This window comes from Notolepis coatsorum (genome assembly GCF_963971535.1).
Source record: "Notolepis coatsorum genome assembly, chromosome: 14".
Taxonomy (NCBI): Eukaryota; Metazoa; Chordata; class Actinopteri; order Aulopiformes; family Paralepididae; genus Notolepis; species Notolepis coatsorum.
This window is the reverse complement of record NC_140178.1, coordinates 71,876,881-71,898,457: the sequence shown is the minus strand read 5'-3', so window position 1 is coordinate 71,898,457 and position 21,577 is coordinate 71,876,881. Positions and strand designations below refer to the sequence as shown.

General features: G+C 47.9%; 1 protein-coding gene across 1 annotated transcript in view; it reads right to left on the bottom strand.

Annotated features, from left to right (window-relative positions):
* The window catches only part of LOC311240566 (testis-expressed protein 2-like), a gene marked incomplete at its 5' end in the record, with an annotated part of 30,042 nt that extends 9,391 nt beyond the window's left edge, over window positions 1-20,651 (bottom strand). The window contains 7 exons of the mRNA XM_084329142.1: window positions 1,143-1,242; window positions 2,897-3,103; window positions 11,932-12,119; window positions 13,427-13,715; window positions 15,629-15,829; window positions 19,466-19,839; window positions 19,994-20,651. Of these exons, the coding sequence (XP_084185268.1) occupies window positions 1,143-1,242; window positions 2,897-3,103; window positions 11,932-12,119; window positions 13,427-13,715; window positions 15,629-15,829; window positions 19,466-19,839; window positions 19,994-20,651 (2,017 nt within the window). The remainder of the gene's footprint in view (window positions 1-1,142; window positions 1,243-2,896; window positions 3,104-11,931; window positions 12,120-13,426; window positions 13,716-15,628; window positions 15,830-19,465; window positions 19,840-19,993) is intronic.
* Between the last annotated feature and the right edge of the window lie 926 nt (window positions 20,652-21,577).

Genomic DNA, 21,577 nt, shown 5'->3' with positions numbered 1-21,577 from the left:
AGCATGGAGGAGGGGGGAGGGGAATGTGTTCTGTATATTGTATATTTTGTATAGTGTTTGGTCTTCACCCTTTAACTTTTTTTTTTCTTTTTTACTTTTTTACTGTATGAAGCACAATCTCAGGTCAGAACCAAGCATTTCACTATAATGTACATGTACCTTATATGTGAAAACTTGAACTTGAACAGGTATGTGCATGGTAAGTAGTAGAAAGACATAAATATAGGCAATACAATTATAGTAAAGACAATAATAAGCAGTGTAAACAATATAATTAACTATTTAAACAGTAAACAGTGTAATCAAAGGTGCAGATGAGGGTCTGTTTGCCCTATCAGTTATATTATACGGTTCAATAAACACATGGGTTGTGAATACACCTGTTGTTTGCCTACCAAGGTATCTGCGATGATGATGTAATGGAATATTATTAATGAAAGCTACATCTCTTGACACAGAAACATGAATGAATATCTGTATCAAGCTGTATGTTTTGCGGTGAGAACAAAGGTAAGCAAGAGATTTCAGACAAAGACACTGGAAGGACTCGAGGCTAGTTTTGACAAGCAAAGAAGCTTCTTAATTCGCAGACACCTAAAGCCTGGAGGGTCAGCCAATATTTCCACTGGACACTAGAGGAGGTCTAGCCTGGCACTGTGCTGTTGTACCACAGACGAGATTAGACCAACACAGATAGTGATGGGAGCTGCCATGTTGAGCTAAGAGGGTTGAGCTAAGTAAAAGCTAATCCTCACATTAGATCATGGCCTGCCATGGACTGACTGCATGACGTGTGTGTACATGACTGTGTGAGTATGAGACACAGGTCAGAGAAACAGGGTTGTTATGTGAATTACACACCTAATGGCACACACACATGCACGCCTACACACACACACACACACACACACACACACACACACACACACACACACACACACACACACACACACACACACACACACACACACACACACACACACACACACACACACACACACACACACACACACACACACACACACACACACACACACACACACACACACACACACACACACACACACACACACACACACACACACACACACACACACACACACACACACACACACACACACACACACACACACACTACACACCTCTGCTGTCCAGTGTGGGTTTGGAGGTACTAAGGACTTGGGGCAGACAGGTACCCATGTCCAGGTCAGCCAGAGTCAGCTCATTCATGAAGTACGGCAACTGGAGAGAGACAAACAGTGCTGTTGGGGCACCTTTACTGTCATCTTACAAACTGAATCAGGGGTCAAATAAGAGAGAGGCCCTGCTGAGGTTAGCTAATTCCAGACAAATGAGCAAGCGAGGGAACCCTGCAGTGCATGTGTGTGTGTGTGTGTGTGAGAGAGAGAGAGAGAGAGAGAGAGAGAGAGAGAGAGAGAGAGAGAGAGAGAGAGAGAGAGAGAAATAGAGAGATAACTAAAGGGGGTGCTGTGTCACAGGGGAGAAGAGTAATGGGATTGTTCATTACCCCTCTCTCTTTTCCTCTCCTCCCCTCCAATACCCCCCCCCCCCCCCTTCCAATCCCATCTCCCTCAATATCCATCCTGGAACCTGAGTGAGTGCATCATCAGCAAACTGACACACACATGCACGCGCGCACACACACACACACACACACACACACACACACACACACACATGGTAGAGAGAGCTGCGGTATTGATGGGTCTCATGTAATTTGACCTTGTGATGAGCATACAAAGCAGCATCAGTTCTTTAACAGGGCTGTCTATCTATCTATCTATCTATCTATCTATCTATCTATCTATCTATCTATCTATCTATCTATCTATCTATCTATCTATCTATCTATCTATCTATCTATCTATCTATCTATCTATCTATCTATCTATCTATCTATCTATCTATCTATCTATCTATCTATCTATCTATCTATCTATCTATCTATCTATCTATCTATCTATCTATCTATCTATCTATCTATCTATCTATCTATCTATCTATCTATCTATCTATCTATCTATCTATCTATCTATCTATCTATCTATCTATCTATCTATCTATCTATCTATCTATCTATCTATCTATCTATCTATCTATCTATCTATCTATCTATCTATCTATCTATCTATCTATCTATCTATCTATCTATCTATCTATCTATCTATCTATCTATCTATCTATCTATCTATCTATCTATCTATCTATCTATCTATCTATCTATCTATCTATCTATCTATCTATCTATCTATCTATCTATCTATCTATCTATCTATCTATCTATCTATCTATCTATCTATCTATCTATCTATCTATCTATCTATCTATCTATCTATCTATCTATCTATCTATCTATCTATCTATCTATCTATCTATCTATCTATCTATCTATCTATCTATCTATCTATCTATCTATCTATCTATCTATCTATCTATCTATCTATCTATCTATCTATCTATCTATCTATCTATCTATCTATCTATCTATCTATCTATCTATCTATCTATCTATCTATCTATCTATCTATCTATCTATCTATCTATCTATCTATCTATCTATCTATCTATCTATCTATCTATCTATCTATCTATCTATCTATCTATCTATCTATCTATCTATCTATCTATCTATCTATCTATCTATCTATCTATCTATCTATCTATCTATCTATCTATCTATCTATCTATCTATCTATCTATCTATCTATCTATCTATCTATCTATCTATCTATCTATCTATCTATCTATCTATCTATCTATCTATCTATCTATCTATCTATCTATCTATCTATCTATCTATCTATCTATCTATCTATCTATCTATCTATCTATCTATCTATCTATCTATCTATCTATCTATCTATCTCATTCTCACCCTGATCTTGGACAGCTTCTTCTGGATCTTGTGGGCCACCTGGTCGGACCAGTACTTCTCCCGCAGGAAGTCCCAGAGGATCCTCCCCACCAGGGCATTGACCCAGGCAGGCTGGCCCTCCATGGGGTATCCCCCTCCCCCTGTCCCTGCCCCAACACTGGCCTCACCTCCAGCTTGGCTCCCAGACCCACTCTCATCACTGGGGATCTGCATGTGAGAGAGGAGTTACAGTGAGGTAGAATATGGTAAGACCAAACATAAGTGTTTATTTCCATGTCAAGTGCTAAGATTATGATGGAGTAGGTAGATAATTCCAATCAAGACAGCAGGAACATTGAGAAGAAACACAGACACAGGGCCAGGTGTTAGTCAGGTTGGATGGGAAATATATTCTGTAAGCAGTTCTAGAATCAGATTTCAGTTTCCACATGATCAAACCTAATTATCTAAAGATGGCAAGTTGGAGTGTTGTGTTCATTTATGGTTAAATACAGTAGGAGTTGAGTACTTTTTTACATTCTTTTTTTTCTCTCTGTTTTCTCCCCGTCCCAATTTAGTCGTTGTGCCAATTCCCCCCCTCCCCTACCTGGTTGTTGTGCGCATGTTCTCCTACTGGTCGGTACAAGGGAACCCTGAAGTAATCCGCACACTTCCTCCAACACATGTGGAGACAGCCAGTGGCTCTTTTTTCACCTGGCAGCGAGGACTCTCATTGGTGAAGTGTAATGCGTGGGAGGTCACGCTGCCTTCATCAATTCCTGCCTTTCGCTGAGCAAGCGCCCAGACCTGACCTGTAGGCGTCGCTGTCCACAACACCAGATTACCACCCACGACTTGCCCTCCCCCTAACCCAGCCAAACGAGTTAGTATGACGATCAGCCCAAGCCTCAAGCAATGCTGACTCCGGGAGTCGAGACCGCAGCCTCTTGCATTGGTGACGAGCACAATCTCCGCTATGCCACCTGACCGCCCCTGGAGTTGAGTACTTTTAAGTGATGTATCACATTCACACTCCAAATGATATGGATTGATTTTACAACCTCAAATACATGGGCTGTCTTAAAATGTTCAGTGGGTGTATATGGTTCTTTGTCTAAAGAGTTGTTCTGTATCGTATCGCTCTCGCTCGGCATCACTCTCTGCACTATCTCGCATATGTGCACGCGCACTGAATAAAGACCACAATGTACCTTTAATCCCAATATTCGTCTGACCACACCCCTATCAGCTTACCCATATAAGCAGGGGTGGGGCCACCCACTCGCCTCCTTCTCGCTTTCACCACAAGGAAGAAGTGCCTCGGTAGATCCCCACACTTGACACCATGATGGAAAGGATTAGGAGCAGCTTTGGGAAACAAGGATACGTTGACATCATATCTTTATTTTCTCTCTCACTATTTTCGAGAAAATACGGCGATATTGTCTTCGTACTGGAGTGTCTGGAAGATGATGATCATTCTAAAAACCCTCCACCGGTTTTAGTATTGGGAGCACGCCGCTGCATGCTTCTCAACTGCAGTTCCTTGCTGTGTTTGTTGGGGTGAAACCTGTCAGGCCACAGCTGAACTGTCGGACATGCCGCTGTTGTGAGAAGCGGTGCGTTCCAGGTTGGGTGAGTAGTGTTTTGCTGGCAGGCTCCACTTGTCTGTTAGTGCTATGGGGGCTACTTGACAATGTTTATGGAAACCGGCCCCAGGCTAGGGTCCTTTGTTCAGCCACCTAGGCGACAGAAGGCCTTGGTCTGAAGACCATTATAGTTTTAACTAGTGGGCCGCGACCATTAACACTGGTGATCCCTGTGTGTTCTGGACGAGTGGATTCTCTCTGTCACCGTGTTAAGGCCCCATCTTTCATATCCAAATGAGAGTATTCCTTCACGAGGGGATATGTGCATGGATGTGCGATAGCGGCAGATCTATGTTCAAGTCAGCTACACAGGCCAGTTTGGTATTGTGCTGATTCCGTCGGGTGTTGGTAAAATCACCGTTGTAAAGCGGTGTTGACATCTTGTTTTCTCTTTTCTCTTAAAAAGTGAGGAGAGGTTCAGAACGGCGGCCTGTCTGGGTGAGTGTTATGTCATTGTTTACATGTTCATAGCTTGCGGTTAGCCGGTCAGCTGTTAACTGCTGCGTTAGCCTGCTGGATCGCTGCATGGCCTGCTTAGGTTGGGCCTACTGTTAGCCAGTCAGCTGTTAGCTGCGGTGCTAGCATGGCGTGATCACTAGGTAACGTTAGCTTGCTGCTATAGGCCATGGCCTGGCGCGGGGTAGCTTTGGCTTCTCGCGCACCGCCGTGAGCTCGCTTCTGGTCGCGTGCGCCGTTAGCTCGGCGTCTCGCGAGCAGGGGAAGTATCGCCCGAACGGTTGGAGCGGCCGTTAGCTTGATGCTATTCTGTTGAACGTGCTTTGATTTTAACATGTTTTACACTCTTGACTACGACGTCATCCTTGACAGGGGATGTTTTCATCGACCCTGCCCTGAGCCAGGACGGCAAGGTTGCATCAACAAAGAGGACTGTAGTGCGGGTTGGAGCGGCGACGCTGCCCAGTTCGAACAACACAGGAGCGGCTGTGTTCCTACGGTGTCTGTGACTGCACTTCGCTGATCTACGTTCCGGGTAGGAACAGGTTTGACCAGACCTTATAACACGTCTTCTGGTTTTACTTTTCTAAATGTATTGTGAATAACGATGTTTTTCCCAAAACGTGTGTTGCTGCAATGCATTTGGGGCGCGGGTTATGTGTGAGCTGTTTTTGTCACTGGCAGTTAGCTTCTCCGTGCAAATCGGGATGTAATGATCTGGTTGTTGTGTGAGAAACATCATGGTGTTTATATGTACCGTGTACTCACAACTAAGGTAACTAACCTATGAAGCTATGCTTGGTGACAAGTGAGTAAAAGAATGTTCTTTTCTCAGCCTGTGATGACAATGAACAGTGTGTTCACATATTAACAGGTTTTCCTGTTTTAACTGGCCGTATTGAGGGTAAAATAAGAGGATTGTGTTTCCCCCCGGTTCCCTGGGGACTTTTTCATCCTTCTATCAGACATGTTGTGCACTAATTGTGTCTTTTGTGTGGTAGGGATGCGATGTAACCCCTAGCTTGATTGCTGAGGTTGTGCTAAAACTGCTGGAGAAACTTTATTTTCCTAAAAGAAAAAATGGTTTGGTCGCTGTCGTGTGTGCTTAGCAAGGCCTGTGGCCGATACTAATCGAGAATGATGTATTCTCTCATTGTGAAAAACGGCGTTCCTCTGTTGAGTGTTTTTTGCCATTTTTTGTAGGTGATGATGGGTTGTGTGTGTCATGTGACCTACAACTGGGTTGGACTGGCCACAGAAGCACATGTGTATGTTGGACCGGGGCTCTTAGAGCCCTCTCTATTCTGTGTTTTTCCTTAGTAAAAATCAGATAGCAGGTTAGCTCATGCGCTGTGTGGAGCTGTCAAACGCTTCATAGAGCTGACTATGACTGTGTCATATTCTCTTTTTGTCATTACATCGTATCATGGGTGTGGGGTCGTAAAGGGGTGAACTGGTAACCTTTCCTCTCCCCCTTGTTTCTGTCGGTCAGGGGTACACCCCCTGTCCTTCAAGGTTCCCGTCACGTGGCGGTTCGGCACGTTACGGGGGGGGGGGAGTTTCCTGGTCCCACGGCCTGGTATATTGGGCGTGTGCACCGCTGGAATTCCCCCGCCATAGAGTACGTCACCGTGCGCGTCTCTGTTGGTAGGACTTCCGTGTGCTGTTCAGGTCCATGTGATGGATCTGTTTCAGGGGGGTGGTCAGGGCTCCTCCTCACCAAGCGCCTATTCGGGCCTTCTGTGAGTTCGGACTCCTTCTTCCATGTGAGGGAGCCTCCATCAGAGTACAGAGCCTTCCTCCTCAGATTGTCAAAGTGAGTGGACCCTCTAGAAGGGTCCTATTCTATTGTATATGTATTCGATTCAATTCGATTATTGAGTGTGTATGGGTTCAGTGCCTCTTCCCCGGAGAGCCCTAAAACCAATTTTTTACATGGCTCAAGGTGCAATATATTCTTTTCAATCTGTACAGCTCGCGTGGGAAGTCTCTCTGGGGATCCCCGTCTCCTTCCTATGGGAGGGTGGTGGGATGTAAAGATGTGAACAATTTTTGCCCCGGCTGTGTAGACTGGGATACATACTGTTGATGCTTCCTTCTTTTCTATTCCAGAAGTGTTGGAGTTAGGGAGTGTCACACCCCTCTTGTCGTTCCCCTGGGCGCCTTGGGGATTCAATGACGGGTCTAAATAGCCTGTTCATTGATGGGGGTGTGTCCCGACGCACGTATAGTGCTAGCTCGCTGTAAACAGGCGATTGACTGGCACGCCTTGGTTGCTTGTGGTTGAAACAGCGTTTTTATAAAGCAACTGAGATGGGGGTTTTTCCTCTTCCGACGACCAAATCCCACGACCTGGGTTGGTTTTTCGACGGATTCTCGTTCATGTCTGGGGGATGATGACGGAATGGATCTGAACATATGTAGAGGGGTCTCACGCCCTTGGGGTGGGCCACCAGGCGCGGTTCGCCCGAACGTCTGGGTGGCGCCTTCTTTTCATGTTAAGATCAACACGCATATCTGCCCTTCTCCTGGAGTAGGCATGTCGGCGTGGTTAGGGCACGGGACTGGTTCTGGTCACGCTGGTCCAGATCAGTTGAACCCGTTGTCCGCCGGGGATGCAGATCTGCTGTTCTGGTACCCTGAGGGACTTGGGCTTTTTTCAGGGGGAAAAATGCCAGGTCGGTCTGGGTGTCACAGGGTTAAGCGCTATGGAGACCCTGGTTGGGTACGTTTTTACTCAGCACTGTCGTAATGGCTTACAGCCATGCCATTCTGTACACGTTCGATCTCGTCGGATCTCGGCCGCTACACAGGTTGGTCCTGGTTAGTACTTGGTTGGGAGACCGCCTGGGAATACCAAGTACGGTGTGCTTAGGGGCTGGTTCTCCATTCTTTTTCGCTCCTCTCTCACGCATGGCGATGAGGGGCCTGTGGGGGTGGTTTTTTGACCTCCTCTGGTGACCCTGTGCTTCCCGTACCGCCAGGCCCGGTCCGAAGTAATGTTTCGTCGACCCGTAGGCCTGGGTTAACCCTTTTTTGAAAACTGAAACACTTGTACTGCGGTATAGCCGGTGTATACCCGCAGGTGTGTTTTGGAGTTTTTTCTTGAGGGGTTATAGGAACAACCACCGCATTGGGTAACACCGAGGTGGTTGATTCCCTGGTGTGTTGGAGCAGTGTCAACTCCCGGGTTCACCGGTTGAGGGTGCCCCTGCACGTTCATGACGTCTGCCAATCGTGTCAGCCTTCTCTGCCTCGACCCCTCTGGGTGGGGGTTTTTAAATGGAGGCTTGGTCATGCAACACCGCCAGCTTACGCTCCTTCCGCCGGGGCAGCTGTGTTCAGCTGTCCCCTCTGGCGCCTGTCTCGTCCGCAGTCTCCAGGCTAGGGTTAACAGCCTGTTGCCTGGTTTTTCCCCGGTGCGCTGCCTGCTTCCGTTGGTTAACCTTTTTGTGTGCTTACGGCCATGCTGACTGCCTGTTCTGCAGGGTCAGTGTGCCAGGCGGTGTACTATTGGGGGGACAGGGCCCGCTCGGCTTACGGCCATACCAACCTGAACACGCCCGATCTCGTCCGATCTCGGAAGCTAAGCAGGTTCTGGCCTGGTTAGTACTTGGATGGGATTCCGCCTGGGAATACCAGGTGCAGTAACTGAGGGGCCTTTGTCCGAATACGCTGGCGATGTGGGGGGCGGGGCACTACGTGCCCACCTGGTGGGGTCTTGATGCTGGCATCATGGACTTCTCCGGGCCCCCATTCTAGGGAGTCCAGTCCTTTTGGTGGGTCTGGGTCTTCCTTCGTGCTCCGCTGCTACGGCCTTGCCACGGGGTTGGGTTTGCCCTTGACCCCGTGATTCTGGGGGCAGTAACGAGGTTGTTCCTCCGTTCGTTCCCGGGTGGCATGCGGGTTGTGCGTGTGTGTAGTCGTGGGGTCAAGCCACGGTCTGCTCACCCTGTGCGTTGAGTTGCTTGAGTGCCTCTTCGCACGGTCGGGTCCGTCGCCCTCCCGTGAAGCCCCTAATAGGGGGGGTGCCCGCCATTAGGGTGGGTCGGGGGGGCTCGGCCCTCCCTGTTCTGATGGTTTGTGGGGGGCTGTCAGCGGGGTGTATTTGTCGGCCGTTGGCTCTCGCTCGGCCTCCCTTGTGCAGAGAGCGATGCCGAGCGAGAGCGATACGATACAGAACGTTAGGTTATGACTATAACCAAGTTCTGTTAGTATAGCGACGCTCGGCATCCGACGCCGCTGCAGCCTTTGACCTCGCCTTGTGGCGAAAGCTTGGGAAGGAGGCGAGTGGGTATATTGGGATTAAAGGTACATTGTGGTCTTTATTCAGTGCGCGTGCACATATGCGAGATAGTGCAGAGAGCGATGCCGAGCGTCGCTATACTAACAGAACTTGGTTATAGTCATAACCTAACGTTTCCTGTAGCTCAATGGAGAGAGAATAGCACTAAACACGACTAAAGAGGCCTCAACCCTACTGGGGCCATCCATACTGAGCACTGATGACGGTGTCAGGCACTTTAGATAAAAGCATCCACTCAATACCATTATGTTTACTGTCCACCACCACCTTTGAGACGCACTCATACAAACTTAGTGCTATTTTTGCAGACGATACAAATTGATATTGCTCATAAAAGAAATTCAAGTAGCTTCTGTATGATATTGAAACTGAGCTGGAAATTCTCAAAACGTGGTTTGATGTTAATAAATTGTCTCTCAGTATTACTGTAAGAAAACTACATTTATGGTTTTTGGTAATACAAAAGAGGAAATATATATTGAGTTAAAATTATGTGATGTTAAAACTGAAAGAGCTTCTGAGATAAAACTTCTAGGGGTAGTTATTGATCAGAAATGAACATGGAAACAACATTGTAACTATATTCAAGGAAAGATTTCAAAGTCAGTAGCAATCCTGTATAAATCTAAGGATATATTAAACTATAATGCCTTGTACATAATTTGCTGCTCACTTATACTTCCTTACATATATCATGTGGAAGTATGGGGGTCGACATTTAAAGTCTTACTGAATCCAATCCAATAGTCAGACTGGAAGCAGGCCATTTGAAGCATTTAAAAGGCTGATTACTATGACCACACTACTATCACCACCACCACCACTACTACTACTACTACTACTACTACTACTACTACTACTACTACTACTACTACTACTACTACTACTACTACTACTACTACTACTATCCTGATTCTGCATCAGTATCAGTCCCTACCTGTCCTATATTCACCAAGACAGGCTGCCACTACACAGGGTGTACATGTACATTCCAATCCAGTCGAGCTCTGCAGATACCCTGCAGTCAGTCCCTATAAATACCCTCCTGGCCAGGTGATATCTGACAACTGGAGCATTTGGTCCAGCCAGCATGGATTTTCTTTGGCTGAGCCAGCATCCTGGCCAAGACTAAAGCTACAGTACAGTACAATACAGTGGAATGGTATAGTCATTATCGACCGGCTCTGATCGATGGGGAGTTATGTGAACTAAAGGATTAAAATAACAGCATAAAGGCTTAGTAGAGCACAGGCCAATGTCTGCTAACGTTGAGCAGGTCCAGTGCCAATGGAACCTGAGATGCCAAGTTGAAAGGTTCAAATAGCATTCAGTATGCAGGTTGTCCCATTATCAACCTGCTCCCTACAAGCTGGCATGATGCTACGTTGTAAAGCTATAGATGCTGCATCTGAAAGCTTTAGGCAAAATCCTACCTATATGAGATTGTTTCAAAATACAGTGTGTCAACATAAGGGCTGATATATGCAGTGTTGGGCAGTAACGGGTTACTTAGTAACACGTTACTGTAATTTCATTACTTTCCCAGTAACAAGTAAAGTAAGGCTTTACCATTTCCAATTGTATGTTATATTATATTACAGTTACTGACCCAAGTAATGCTGCGTTACTGTGTTACATCGTTGCCAGAATGTAATATGTTTTAGATGACGCATATACGCGGCCCTCGGTAGATGACACGTGTACTGTGCATGGGCTGGCAGGTCAGTGCGAGGTCATGTCAGCTACTAGCCAAAAATCAGCATGGAGGGTGAGGAAGAGAGGTAATGTTACGCGTTCAATAGCTGTTTGTTGTAAACTATGTGGGCAAAAGGTTTAATATAATTTGATGAAGCATCTGACATGGCAGCAATGTGAAACTTGATGCATAAAAAAACCCCACTCTGACAGGGATGGAAGTAAACAAAACAACAGAAACTGTATCTAAGATCAGGGCAAACACCACCTTGTGAGTGGAGAAGGTCTGAAGAAGCTCGTCGCTGGGGTATATCGTCGAGGAGATGTTACCTATTTCCACTGTTGACTCACCCTCTTTTCGTTGCATCATAGAGAATATACCCACACACCCAAGAACAATGTCAAGCTGCCAACAGAGAAAGACGTTTGCTGGCTACTTCGAGAGAGAACATGCGGTGATGGAAGCTAATTTGAAGGCCACACTGAGAGACTCGTAGACTTTGTTTCCACCACAGCTGACATCTGGACAGTTAACAACAGAAGCTAAACAAGTTGTACATTACTATTTCAGAGGGGGGTAAGTGAACGTAATGAGTAATGTAACTAGTAATGTAACTAATTACTTTGATACAAAGTAATCAGTAATAAGTAACTAATTACACTTTCTGAATAACTTGCCCAACACTGGATATATGTCTCTGGGTTTAGTACGTCTGTGTAAGGCTTGTGGCTTATCTGAAGGACACACGGACTGAAATGTTAAATTGCATCGGTCTCAATCGGCAGACAACACATACAGTTGTTTATCAAAATACGTAGATTGTGTCACAGGTGGCCTACAAAAAGATTTTCGCCAAGGGGATCAATAAGGGAATATATATTATCTTATCTTATCGTATATATGCGTAATTGACGGGCAACGCTTTTCACGGGCAACGCTTTTCACTCACCCTCTTCCTGATTGTGGGGCTTCCCTGCTCGCTGTGGCACGGGCTGGGGGCGGGACTGCTGCTCTCTGAGCCAATGAGAAGATTCATGTAGGAGCCGTAGTCCAGCAGGACCCTCTCTCTCACAGCGCCTGGCAAGTCATGCAGATCCTCTGTGCTTCCTCTCACAGCGTCTCCAGCACATGGAGCCTCTGGTGGAAGAGACCAGGGTAGAGGAGAGAGAGAGAGACAAGATGGGTAGAAGAGAGAGAGAGAGACAAGATGGGTAGAGGAGAGAGAGAGACACCAGATGGGTAGAGGAGAGAGAGAGAGAGAGAGACAAGATGGGTAGAGGAGAGAGAGACACCAGATGGGTAGAGGAGAGAGAGAGAGACAAGATGGGTAGAGGAGAGAGAGACACCAGATGGGTAGAGGAGAGAGAGAGAGACAAGATGGGTAGAGGAGAGAGAGAGAGACAAGATGGGTAGAGGAGAGAGAGACACCAGATGGGTAGAGGAGAGAGAGACAAGATGGGTAGAGGAGAGAGAGAGACAAGATGGGTAGAGGAGAGAGAGAGACAAGATGGGTAGAGGAGAGAGAGAGAGACAAGATGGGTAGAGGAGAGAGAGAGACAAGATGGGTAGAGGAGAGAGAGACAAGATGGGTAGAGGAGAGAGAGAGAAGATGGGTAGAGGAGAGAGAGAGAGACAAGATGGGTATAGGAGAGAGAGAGACAAGATGGGTAGAGGAGAGAGAGAGACAAGATGGGTAGAGGAGAGAGAGAGAGACAAGATGGGTAGAGGAGAAAGAGACACCAGATGGGTAGAGGAGAGAGAGAGACAAGATGGGTAGAGGAGAGAGAGAGAGACAAGATGGGTAGAGGAGAAAGAGACACCAGATGGGTAGAGGAGAGAGAGAGACAAGATGGGTAGAGGAGAGAGAGACAAGATGGGTAGAGGAGAAAGAGACACCAGATGGGTAGAGGAGAGAGAGAGACAAGATGGGTAGAGGAGAGAGAGAGACCAGATGGGTAGAGGAGAGAGAGACCATGTGGGTAGAGGAGAGAGAGACACCAGATGGGTAGAGGAGAGAGAGAGACAGGATGGGGAGAAGAGAGAGAGACCAGGTGGGTAGAGGAGAGAGAGAGACAGGATGGGGAGAAGAGAGAGAGACCAGGTGGGTAGAGGAGAGAGAGAGACAGGATGGGGAGAAGAGAGAGAAAGACGAGGATGAATTCCACAGTCCACTCGCTACTTTCACAATGTTACCAGCCAGATTTTTGGAATAGAACCTCCAAATGATACTACCTGCTGGAATAGTAGACAAACTGACCCAGCCACAGCTAAAATGTACCCAGATTTGGCTGGTGGCTGGTTTTAATTTGTGTGCACAATGACTCATTGGAGCAACTCAACAGTGGTTATTCAATCATTCTAAAATAAGAATTCAACATGTCCAGTTCAGGTCCCCTAGCACAACCCCTCCAGACCACCAGGGGGGGGGGGGGTGCGCTCCTTACCCGCAGTATCCTCCTCCCTGCTCGGGCCGCCCATAGCCCCGGCCTTGGAGGCTAACAGGAAGTGCTGGAACCACTCCTCCTTCTCTCTTCCTGTTCGGCCAAACAGGTAGAGGGTGACAGGGCCAAACAGTGTGTCCGGTGGGTTCTGTCTGTCCATTTTCTCCTCCACCTCCTCCTGTCCCTCGATCAGGCTGTCCTCCCCAACCTCCCCCTCCGCCAGGATGATGCAGATGGGATACTTCTTGTTCCACACCCTCTTCCGGGCCAAGACTGGAGGCAACAAAGACACCTGGGATGAAAAGAAATAAAAATATCAAAGAAGAATAGAAGAATGGTAGGGAAGTCATTTTGAACAGAACAGACGAATACACAGTACACCCCAGTGATGAAGGAGTAAGTGGACACCTGTCTCCCGCTTGTAAACTTTAAGGATGTCTCCTTTGAATTACAGATATTTACAAGGTTCTTTTTTTATCAAAAGAAAATAAGTTGTGAGTCAAAGGTGCCAGCGAATGTTCAATTGCTCACTATCACATATTTTTGTCAACACAGCCCATAATGGTGACATTGACTGCTTGCATGATCTTGTTATCTTAATGGACGTTACTCTATTTTGCCTTCAATGTATATTTGGGAGAGTGGCCAGGCTGGGTTTATCTTCAGTATCATCACCTCAGCAGTAATCCCACCGGTCTGTAGCCCCTTTCGTGACTGCGTGTGTAGCCTGGGGCTGTACCGCAGTCACTCTCACGTACACCGCGACCAGTTTAAAAAGAAACTACCAAGCGTGGACGGGGGGCTCGGGGTGGGTCAAAAATATATCAGATATGAATTTCAAAGATACCCAGCGTACAATATGGGTATAACACATCTTTATAGTGTGGTCTGGAAGCTCGGAGTTGCTAATAAACAGTTTAAAACATTGTTACTCCACGAGTGGTACTCACAGAGCGAGCCGTGTATTTCCGCCATTGGTGTCACCGCGCATGCGCACCAGGCGGAAATACACGGAAATACCCCCCTGTTCCCCTGTCCCTCCCCCCCTGCACAGAGACCCCCCTGTTCCCCTGTCCCTCCCCCCCTGCACAGAGACCCCCCTGTTCCCCTGTCCCTCCCCCCCTGCACAGGGACCTCCCTGTTCCCCTGTCCCTCCCCCCCTGCACAGAGACCCCCCTGTTCCCCTGTCCCTCCCCCCCTGCCCCCCCTCCCTGTTCCCCTGTCCTCCCGCCTGCCCCCCCCCCAGCCCTGTTCCCCTGTCCCTCCCCCCCTGTTCCCCTGTCCCTCCCCCCTGCACAGAGACCCCCCTGTTCCCCTGTCCCTCCCCCCTGCACAGAGACCTCCCTGTTCCCCTGTCCTCCCCCCCTGCACAGAGACCCCCCTGTTCCCCTGTCCCTCCCCCCTGCACAGAGACCTCCCTGTTCCCCTGTCCTCCCCCCCTGCTCAGAGACCCCCCTGTTCCCCTGTCCCTCCCCCTGCACAGAGACCTCCCTGTTCCCCTGTCCTCCCGCCTGCCCCCCCCCCAGCCCTGTTCCCCTGTCCCTCCCCCCCTGTTCCCCTGTCCCCCCCCCCCCCCTGCTCAGGGCCCTCCCTGTTCCCCTGTCCCTCCCCCCTGCACAGAGACCTCCCTGTTCCCCTGTCCTCCCCCCCTGCTCAGAGACCCCCCTGTTCCCCTGTCCTCCCCCCCTGCTCAGGGCCCTCCCTGTTCCCCTGTCCCTCCCCCCCTGTTCCCCTGTCCCTCCCCCCCCTGTTCCCCTGTCCCTCCCCCCCTGCACAGAGACCCCCCTGTTCCCCTGTCCCTCCCCCCCTGCTCAGGGCCCTCCCTGTTCCCCTGTCCCTCCCCCCCTGCTCAGGGACCTCCCTGTTCCCCTGTCCTCCCCCCCTGCTCAGGGCCCTCCCTGTTCCCCTGTCCCCCCCCCCCCCTGCTCAGGGCCCTCCCTGTTCCCCTGTCCCTCCCCCCCTGCTCAGGGACCTCCCTGTTCCCCTGTCCTCCCCCCCTGCTCAGGGCCCTCCCTGTTCCCCTGTCCCCCCCCCCCCCCTGCTCAGGGCCCTCCCTGTTCTCCTGTCCCTCCCCCACTGCACAGGGCCCTCCCTGTTCTCCCCCCCCCCCCCCCCCCCCCCCCCCCCCCCCACAGGGCCCTCCCTGTTCCCCTGTCCCTCCCCCCCCTGCTCAGGGACCTCCCTCCCCCCTGTGTGTGTACTGACCTTACAGTTTGCGAGCTGGTAGGTGCAGGCGCGCACAAACACAGCCTCATGGGGGGGCTCGTCAAAAGCTGCCCACCGAGAGATGTTGGAACGTGGGTACGCCAGGCACAGCTGGCTGCCTGCCAGGGTGGCGTAGACAGAGTGGGTGAGGGAGGGGTGGTAGGTCTCCGGGTCATAGATGTGCATCTCGTTCATCCAGCCCTGGAGAAAAGTATGAATAGATTTTGTGGAAAACATAGGGTCAAACTATTACCAATCAATTTTTTTGTTGTCCCTACAAGACAAGGTATTGCTATTTTTTCGTTGACGTCATTTCATTGAGCTGTAATTAACACAACACAAGGATTCAAGGTTCCTGATGACATCACACTAGTGGCCATATTCAAACTAATTTACTCTCAATACATTTCAAACTGAATGAATGTATGCAAAACTGTTTTGGGTTTTGTGTGTGAGATTATGTGCAAAATAAATCTGCATTGTTTATTTTTTGTGAAGTACCCCTTTAAGGAACCACAAGTAGCTACCCCTGCTGGCCTGGGTTCAGGTCCTACCAGGACCTTCCCTCCGGTGTCTCCTCTACTCTGTCCCCCTCTGCCTTCCTATTGTCTCAATGAAGGAAAGAGTACTAGAACTAGAAGAGGGGGGAAAAAGGATGAGATGAAAGCTGGCCGCTATCCTGGAGAAGCCCTCCCACCCCCTTTATGAGGAGCTAGCCAAGATGAGGAGCACGTTCAGCCACAGACTCATACCCCCTTGACACTCCACCAACCGTCTCGGCCAGTCCTTCATGCCAGCGGCCATCAGGCTCCACAACCGCGGGACATGGATTGCTGCGAGCAGCTGGAGAACTAATGGCTGCAGAATCAGGAATGTCTGATCACTAAGGGCGGGATCCACAAAGAATGGATTGCACCCTTACTTACAATTCATTATGAATTGAAAATGGGGGACCCTGATGTAAACAAGACGAAAGTCTCTCTCTGGTCTGCATCCCCTTAACAATTGTGTGTATTGAGCCGTACTGTATTGTACCCATTCTCCAATCTTAAAATTTCAATCAATCAATCACCGCGCAGTGGTGATTGTTAGGGTACAGACCATCACCTGCACCTTGTGTCTACTGTTTATTTGTCTCATATTTTTATATTCAGAGTTAATTATATTGTTTACACTGTTATTTTTCTTCTTTCATCTATTACCCTGCCCGTACCTGTACCTCCCCTCCCTCGTGCTGCTATGACGCCCAAATTTCCCCAAGGGGATCAATAAAGGAATATCTTATATTATCTTAAATGCATATAAAAACCTTATCACATCTAAGCTACGCCTTTAACCAGGATATTAGCGATATCTGAAAGATTACACTACACCTACACTAAGCCTCCTGATGAATCTGCCTTTTATAGTGATATCCAGCCATTCAAATGGCTGCAGTTTTTTAGTTTGCTGCTGGTTTGTCCTTGAACCTCATGATTCCCATGTAGCCAAATCAGTGTCAGATAGAAGGCAGCTAGGGGCGACTTTTTGTGTCTTTAGGTGGCCATGCTGTGACATACATCTGTTTCTGTCACACTTCAGTGCCCTGCTGCACGATTGCATTTGAATGTTGTACAAGATGTAGGTTATCTGTCTTTTGTATGTATTGGATTGGATTTAATTGGATTAAATGTATTATCATTCAGGGCTTTCCCTAAACAATGGTATAGGGGCACAGCGCCACTATGACCACGTGCCAATGCCACCATTATTTAAAAAAAAACATTGAATATGCAATGTGTACAGTGTTATTGCACAATGCCATTACACCATGCTATCTTACAGTGCTACATGGTTTGACGTGGTGGTACAACGAAGGTGGTCATGAATGCAGTGCAAGACAGTTGTCACAAGCAGTTTCTACCTTGTGGATAAGGTTTTTGTTTAATCGATATACGGAACAGTTCTGGCATTATGAATATCATATCCCTAGCAGTGTTTCCCCTACCATTGCCTTGGCGGGGCGGCCCGCCCGCGTCTATTCAAAACCCAAACGGTGCATGCGTTTTGCGAATCTGATTGGCCACTGACGTTTCTGGTCATGTGACATGTGCGCCCAGTCGCGTGCCGCGCCCATTTCCGGGTCTAACAGCCTGCAAACTACCTAACGCCTAGTTTATCACTGGTTAAGCTTAGGCGACTCTTTCGAAGATGGTTAAGGTTAGAGTTTGGAATCAGAGCTGGCGTTCTATCGCCCTGCTCTAAGACAAACTCTAACCTTAACCAACTTCGAAAGAGTGCCTAAGCTTAACCGGCGAAAGAACTTGCCGTCACACGATTGGTGTGACCAGAAACAGCAGTGGCCAATCACTAAACGCGAACGCGGAAGCATGCACCGTTTGGGTTTCGAATAGACGCCCGACCCGCCAACGGGACGCCCCGCCCCTCCAGAAAAAAGTATATAAAAAAAAGAAAAAAAGTTTTTTAAATTAATATTTTTTTTATTTTTTTAAGTTTGCTTTAATCACAGTAACGTTGGCGAGCTAGCTAAATTATACATACATCGGTTTTCATATAAATCAATCTTCACTAAGACATTAAAAGGTGGTGCGGCACGGTCTACGGAGACACAGGAAAAAAGCTACCAAATCCATTCCGAGACAACTCCGAGACTGACTAGCATCGCGCGTAACAAGTCTCAGGGCTAGATCCACAAAGAATGGATTGCACGGTGCTAATTGCACCCTTACTTACAATTCATTATGAATTGAAAATGGGGGACCCTGATGTAAACAAGACGAAAGTCTTTCTCTGGTCTGCATCCCCTTGTGTATTGAGCCATACTGTATTGTACCCATTCTGCAATCTGTTAATACAATTTTCATTCTATCAATCACCTTGTTAATATTTATTTACCTAATTTATGTGCAATCGTTTAATTTCAGCTCAGTGTAGAGAAATGCACCGATACTAACAACCGCCTTACTGCGCGCGTCTATGACGACACTGTTGACACCACGTATCCGTGACAGGCGCGCCCCGCAAAAACACTAGTAGTTTTGGGGGCCTACCACCCCCCCTGAAAGAAATCCTAGGGGAAACACTGCCCAGTATTTCCAATTGGATTTAGTACAGTATAGTATAGTAGGGTGAATATAGTGTACATTTGGGGATCATCTCTCAGATTTCTAGTTTCAGTACAAAGGGGTGCATGTTCTCAAACTCCTGGAGGCGCAGGATTAAAACATGGATCACATTCACCTTACAGATATAGAAAGAAAACAAGAGAGAGAGACAGAGAGAGAGAGGGAGAGAGAGAGGCAGACAGACAAAGAAAGAAAACAAGAGAGCGAGAGAGAGAGTGAAAGCGAGAGAAAGAGAGAAAGAGAGACAGACAGTCAGACAGGGGGTGTAGATTGTGAGACAGTAAACAAGTGCTATTTCGTTTCAGAATTCAGCATTTTACTGCATTATTGGGTTATTACATTGATGCTTTCCTTCTTTTGTACATTATGGACAATACATTTTCTACTGTAAATAGTTATTGTCTTTAACCAACACAGTGTGTGTCCAGTGTGTTCTCTCTCTCTCTGTGTGTGTGTGTGTGTGTGTGCGTGTGTGTGTGTGTGTGTGTGTGTGTGTGTGTGTGTGTGTGTGTGTGTGCGTGCGTGTGTGTGTGTGTGTGTGTGTGTGTGTGTGTGTGTGTGTGTGTGTGTGTGTGTGTGTGTGTGTGTGTGTGTGTGTGTTAAACTATTGTGCAATGTTATACACTATACTTAAATAAATAACATATTTGGAACTCACCCTTGTGTTTGCTATTTTATTGAAATTATGTACAGTATTCTGTTCAAAGCTTACCTCCAGAATCTCCTCCTCTCCATCCTCCCTGCTTGGTACGTCGATGGGCAAGTTGCTGGGACGGTAGAATTGAGCTCCCTGGCTACCTTTGCTAGCTGAACGTCGAGGGGCGAACATGAATACCACCACCATTCCCAACATAAACCCACAGGCCAGCCCCACGGACAGCCCCGTCACATAGGATGGCAGGGGCAGCACAAAGAACCCATAGGCCAGGAGACCCACACAGAAGAGCCATCGAAGGGGCAGCGATGCCCCAGGGACCATGCTGCGAGACGGGGCACGGGCTTCGCGGTGTGCCCCTCCTCTAGATCCACCTTGGTATTCCAGTGCTTGGATCACATCTCCATAAGTCTGTATCTGATAGGGGCTATCTGGGGTGTGTGTGTGGGGTTCAGGGGAGCCAGAGGACTTTGGGGTATCCTTTCGGGACGTTCTAAGGGGTGTGTCACACACACCTCTATGCTCCCCGTCAGTTCTCCTCCGGCACTTTAGCTGGCTGTCTGAGCCCCCGTCTTCGCTGTTGACGGGAGTCCCGCCACTTTCTCGTCCACGAGCTCTCGTCTCCCATGATCTTACTGAACATGCTGAACTGGTCCTGCATGGCCTCTGAGAACTTCCTCCGCGTGTCCTCCAGCTCAGCTATCAACGAGCTGGCCCGGTGCTCTGTGGGCGACAGGCAGCCTGGGGAGGGAGGTGAGGCCCAGGTCTCGTCCCAACCCGCCTCCCCTGCTACGGGCCCGGCCTCCACGATCCGGGACTGGGTGAGCTGCTTCCACGGGTGCATGTTGAGCTTGGAGTCTGACTTGGAGAGGTTGACTTCGGGCTCGCCCCGGCGGGAGATCTCTGTAGACAGGGACTTGACCAGGCTGAGCAGAGGCTTGGACCTCACGGAGCTGCTCTCTCGGACCTCCAGCTCTGTGGAGGAGGACTTGACCAGGTTGGTGGTGGAGATCAGACCGACCGAGGAGGCCGACAGGTCAGCCAGGGAGCCTGGGGAAGAGGGGGAGTGAGGCAGGTGGAAGGCCTGGGAGCGACGCCCCGGGCTCAGCTCCAAACCCAACTCTAGGCCAAGGCTCGCCCTTTTTTCCCTGGTCCTGGCCTTGTCTCTGGAGAAGCCCACGGTGGGGCCCTCATCCTGGTGGTCCAGGCTGAATATGAGCTTGCTCTCCTCCATGCTGTCCATGTTATAGGAATATGGTGGTAACCCAAACAGAGCAGCTGTCTCCAGGGTAGAGGAGCATGATGGTGATGTGCTGGACTTCAGTGTCTGAACACAGTCATCCCTCTTAACTCTGCTCCAAGCTGGACACTGAAAACCTGAGGAAGAATGAACAGAGCCTCAGTATCCTCTATCAAGTAGAGTATAGTAATAGTGGGATTGTAACAAACAATGTGAATTTATTTATTACACTATTGTTTCAGACTTGTATTACATTATTGGAAGTGTATTATTTGTATTATTATTATTATTATTATTATTATTATTATTATTATTATTATTATTATTATTATTATTATTATTATTATTATTATTATTATTATTATTATTATTATTATTATTATTATATATCTTTTATTTTTCTTATATTTTTTATCATAAATTGTTACTGAAAATTACATTTAAAAATAATTCGACCTGCCAGTTTGGTAGGTGTGAGGTAACCTTGGATACTGCAGTGTGTGTCTGTGCTGTGGGCTGTGCTGGTGAACACCCCCCCCCCCCCCACTGCCCACAGATAGGATTGTCAGCTCAGAGCTTGACTAATGGCTGGTGATGAAACTCCCTCCACTCTCTTTTGTCGTTTCTTTCCTTTGCTCTTTTCTAATCTTGACTCTCTTCTTTCACCTCTCCACCCATTCTAATCTCATCCCTTCGTTATCCTCTCCTCTTCACCTTCCTTCTTCAGGTGTAAGAGAACCCTCTCGCTCTCTCTCTCTCTCTCTCTCTCTCTCTCTCTCTCTCTCTCTCTGTCAAGTTATCAAGTCAGAATCAGGATTTAAAAATAAAGACACCAGGGTTTGACCCCCCCAGTGGTCAAAGAAGTACGCAGTTCTTTTAGTCAAATAGAAATACCCAGATAAAATAGTACTCTGGTAAAAGTAACAGTC